Below are 5000 nucleotides of genomic sequence, written 5' to 3' on the forward strand. Positions count from 1 at the left end.
CACTGGGCTCATCTGAGAGGACTGGGCAGCAATACTGCAGGCAGAAACCATGATGTGCCCATCTTAATATAAGTTACTGTCAAATAAGAGAAGTATTACAAAATGCCCACAAACAAAACACATTAAATGGTCATTTAGGCCTTAGATGTTGTATGATTTGTTTACAGTTTGTATGTAACAGAACCTTCTTTGTCTGATTTAAGTTTTTTTTTTATTCACAAGTCCATTCTATCACCAAGAGAACTCCTGTCCTTACCTGTTTCTCTCTCCTCCCTGCAGAGGCTGACACAGTGTCATGGCCTTTGTGTTCATCCACCAGACAGAGCAAACAAACACAACTTAGATCCGTACGACAAAATATCTCCAGAGGCTTCTCATGTTGGGTGCAGATCCTCTCCTGTAGCTGGCCTGTGGCATCAACCACCTTGTGCTTTCGCCCAGGGTTGACGTCATTGTGAGCTTTGTAGTGAGTTTCACAGTAAGACAACAGACAATCCAGACAGGACTTCACCGCTTTGAGTTTTCTCCCAGTGCAGACGTCGCACTCCACATCTCCAGGTCCAGCTGTACATGGAGCAGGAGCAGCAGCTTGGATTCTGGTCTTCTTGATCTGTTCCACAAGTTCAGCGACAATATTATTTTTGTTCAAAACAGGTCTTGGGGCGAACGTCTGTCTGCACTGGGGGCAGCTGTAGACTCCCTTCTGATCTTCCCGATTCCAGCAGCTCGTAATGCAGCCCATACAGTAACTGTGTCCACAATTAGTAGTCACTGGATCCCTAAGAAGATCCAAACAAATTGGACATGTACAAAGTTCGTAGTTACTTGGAGCCGCTTCTGCCATTCTTCGTTTGTGCTGTGTAACGCTTCACAGGTTTTCACGTAGTTTGGTTTCGCCTGAAATCGGTGCGGAACTTTGAAACAACTTCCTGGTTGGGTGGGCGTGTTCGTCCAAATCGTCATTGATGTCGTGTATTATAACTAGTGTAGTTGTAAAACTGATTAAGAAGACAACTGGAACGGCACACCACATGGCAGAACTTATGGAAACCCGGAGTATTGTGTATTTGTAACTGTAACTACAGCATCGCTATCAAGGGCTGGGAGCAGAGTACTAAGAGGGCCATATAGTGGCGATTCAGCAACAACCACTAGAGCAGGGATTCCTCAACCTTCTCTACTCCAAGGACAGACACCCCGCTTGTTGGAGATCATCTATATTCCATTGTAATTAATAAGCGATTGTTATGTGTCACAAAGAGCAACATCAGCACCTGCTACAGATGGGAGCCTAGCAATGAATACAAGAACATCTAACTCTAGATATTGCAGTATTAAAATTATGTTGAGCCTCAGAAAACAACATAAAACCATACAGAGCATTTTTAGTCAAAAGGGATTTATTATCCAAAAGAGTTTAGATACAAAGGAATTTATTTGCAGTAGGCATATCCTAGGCCTATTTGTGCACAGCAAACAAGCAAGTTAATAAAACCAGAATAGACCCAAAAGATAGCATGCACTCAAAACAAGTGATGAAACATGCAAACAAGACTACTCAGCTAGGCCTAATTAAAATAGGAGTTGCTTCAGACATGCAAACAAATAATGTTCAAATAAATAAGGCTCTTTACACAGGTATACAGTTGGCATCTGCTAGTTTGTGATGAACTCGTGTTAAGATGTGTGAATTTGCACTCATGAATATGAACTTGTAAATATGAACTCTTTCATACGAAGTAGCACAAGCACCCTGAGGGTTTCTACCCTTTCCCATTATAATTTTAAGAGTTAAATCGAGGAGACTATAACATCAGCTAGATAACCAGCTATCATTTCATGCAAATTGAACTCTTCCAATTAAATCGTTTAGGATATTAAGTTTCCTTAGCTAGCGAATTAGCTAGCGTAGCAACTGGATAACCAGGTAATACAACTCTGGCTGCAATTTAAGTTTCATTTCTCAATCAGCTCACCAATAAATAGCAGTTTTGGGTTCAAAGTGATCACAACCACGTGTCTGATGTGAAATGGCTTCACATAGACATCAAACAATCCTAAGAGAAATAATAGGAAATCAACTGAGCTGCAGAACTATACATCCAAAACCAAATGTATTGAAAGACACACTCACGCACACACACACACGCACACGCACACGCACACGCACACGCACACGCACACGCACACACACACACACACACACACACACACACACACACACACACACACACACACACACACACACACACACACACAGAGAGAAGCTGTCTAGAGCTGTCTAGAGACACACACACACACCTCCCTCTGAGCAGGACAGGTATAAGGATTTACACATACACACACACACACCCCTAAGGACAGGTATTTAAGGATTGTGTATTCAAACACAGACACACACACATCTCCCTCTCCCTGGAATGTGTATTCTTTACTCTGCATGTGGGTGTCATCCTTTCTTTGGATATCCAATCAGATTCCTTGCAAGGACTTGAGCCTCATCCAATCAGCTCCTGCATTCACCTCCACACCATCAGGACACTGATATCTCTCAGCACATATCAGAACAACTTTTAACCATCCGTTTACTTGTCTACTTCTACTGCAACACATGAGGCTGCAATCATCTAATTCTTTACATCATTTCTAAACACCTCACCGACTGATTCAAGTAAATCGTTCTGTATTCTGTTTGACAATCCAGAATACACAATGGAATACACAGTCTCCAAATGTCTATCTAATCTATCATCTTTGGCCGAATCTCGATTCTTCCCCTTGCCCCTTTTGCTTTGTCTTTGTCTTGTCTTAACCCTAGCACTTGCAAGTGTAAGGGCCAAGGGCTGAGATCTTTCCCCTATGAAATGAGACGCCACTCGGTTTCGGGTACGTCATGCGTGACTATGAGCTATGAAACTAGCGATTTAAAAAAAGTCTAATGAAGAACATGGTTGCAAATATATATGTATACAACTGTGTAGAGCACGAAACAAGACTGTCGTAATTTTTAAATTAATTATAAGCCAAAAATACTTACAAGTAGTGTATGTAGCATCTAGCTGGCAAGCTACCATATAAGCCAATGGAGTGGTGGTATAAGCGCTAATTGTATCCTAAAACTACCGTTTGAAAGCTTCAGTTAAGACCTACGATGCTATGCATCGTTCGTGTAGCACATTTCAGATCAAACCGAGTCATTATAAGCATATAAAAAGTTGTGTAGATAGCTTTATTCATGTAAAATATTCCTCGATTCAAGCAGCCATGTTTTTTGGAAAATTCCCGAACTGGTTTCGCAATGTGCTCTGGGATAGCCCTTGGAGGAGCAAGTGAGCTCTCAAATCATCTTAAAAATAAGGGGTACATAGCACTCAATCTTATCCCTTAATCTTGATCAAATTGGGTATTGAGACACCACTACCTCTCACATGAACGCGCAATTTCAAGGGTAAGGGGGAAGATAAGGGGTAAGGGGAAGTATTGAGATTGGGCCTTTCTCAGCAAAAGCATGTTATAGTTCAACATAGCTACCACGATTAGAATAACTTGAACTCTCATCGTTACCACGAAAATGCCAGTTACTGCTTGGCTAGGAAGCAGGTTGCATTAATGAGGTCCTTTAAAATCTCTCGGTTTTCCTTTACCTTTAGCATTGTGGACGCTAACCTTTAATCTCCTCTGTTCGTCAAAAGCCAAATCTATTCTTGAGATTCCAAAAGGCAATCAAAGCTGTTTGGTTTTAAATGTTCCTGACCTTTCATGTTTGCCTCGGCTTCTTGGCCCGGCTTTTCAAGCCACAACATCCTGATTTAGTCCAGACATTGTCACAAGTTGAGTAGATAAGACAGGGACAGCAGTAAAGGCTGTTTCTTGTAGCACAGCCACACAGCCAGTCTTTTCAGGAGTATAAAGTGTAGAAGAAGAGCAACGGCAGAACCAGTATAAACCCGACAGGTGCGCTCTTGCACGCCCCCTTCAGTGAGGCAGAGGTACTGTGTGCCTCAATTCCGTGCTTTTTCAATGCGTTCTGATCTCAGCTCAATAAGACTAAATAGGTTCTATGAGCGATAGCGCAATTTTAGGTGAGGCACTGCCTCCCATACTTGCTTTCTCCCGTTGGTTTGAACAGGACATGGGCACATTCAGCAATTTGGATTCTAAAAATGCTCGAAATGATTGGAATCATGCAGAAATTACATCCATACCACAGATTAGTAGAGAAATATGAACATTTATTTTATATTTTTTTCTTTTATAATCTTTTATTACTCTTTCTCTGCTCTGCCTCCCTGACACACACACACACACACACGGATAAACACAAACACACACACACACACACGGATAAACACAAACACACACACACACTTTCTCTGCTCTGCCTCCCCTGACTGCACGTCCCTGAGACACATTTCATTGGGGGTGAATTGTTGGATGAATAGTTTCATTAAGATTTACTGACATGGTTCATAATATTGTGATAGTCATATAAAACCAGATATCAGAACATGTATGCAATAACAGAGGGACTAAACACTTGGGAGAGTGAGGTTATGCAACACAGAGCTCATCAAAACCTTTCACACACAATGTCTGCTGTGGTGATACTGTATGTGTTACAGCAGAGGTCTAGAGGTAGAGATATTGTAATAGCTGGGGTCCAGAGATGGGGGAATGGCTTCAGCCGGTTGTTGTTCCCAAGATCAAAGATTGTTAAGCCCAGCTGTTAGACCCTTACGTGTGAGTGATGTGTTAAGTGTGAGATGTGTGAGATGTATGTGCTAACAGCATCTAGATATGTCAGTCACAGCAGCTTCACTGATGATCCAGAACCATAAAACCTAAACCCAGGGTAGAGTGTGTGAGTGAATGTGGTCTGGACTCTGTGCAGGAGGGTCATTGTGTCAGAGATGCTGTAGAAGGCCAGAGTTCCTGCCCTGTGATCAACATACACTCCTATTCTGGAGCTGGCCACTAGAGGGAGTTTAGTCTGATTATTA

At 42.1% G+C, this 5000-nt stretch overlaps 2 protein-coding genes across 2 annotated transcripts in view; both read right to left on the reverse strand.

Moving 5' to 3' along the window:
- LOC308382492 (uncharacterized protein) overlaps positions 1 to 844 on the reverse strand; it is a gene marked incomplete at both ends in the record, with an annotated part of 14812 nt that extends 13968 nt beyond the window's left edge. Inside the window, one exon of the mRNA XM_080860900.1 lies at positions 257 to 844. Within this exon, the coding sequence (XP_080717026.1) occupies positions 257 to 844 (588 nt within the window). The remainder of the gene's footprint in view (positions 1 to 256) is intronic.
- A 3960-nt stretch (positions 845 to 4804) lies between these two features.
- Positions 4805 to 5000, reverse strand: part of LOC308382494 (uncharacterized protein) — a gene marked incomplete at both ends in the record, with an annotated part of 19222 nt that continues 19026 nt past the window's right edge. The window contains one exon of the mRNA XM_080860902.1: positions 4805 to 5000. This exon is cut by the window's right edge and continues 316 nt beyond it. Coding sequence (XP_080717028.1) covers positions 4805 to 5000 — 196 coding nt within the window.

The sequence above is a fragment of the Sprattus sprattus genome (assembly GCF_963457725.1).
Source record: "Sprattus sprattus genome assembly, contig: scaffold_90, whole genome shotgun sequence".
Lineage (NCBI taxonomy): Eukaryota > Metazoa > Chordata > Actinopteri > Clupeiformes > Clupeidae > Sprattus > Sprattus sprattus.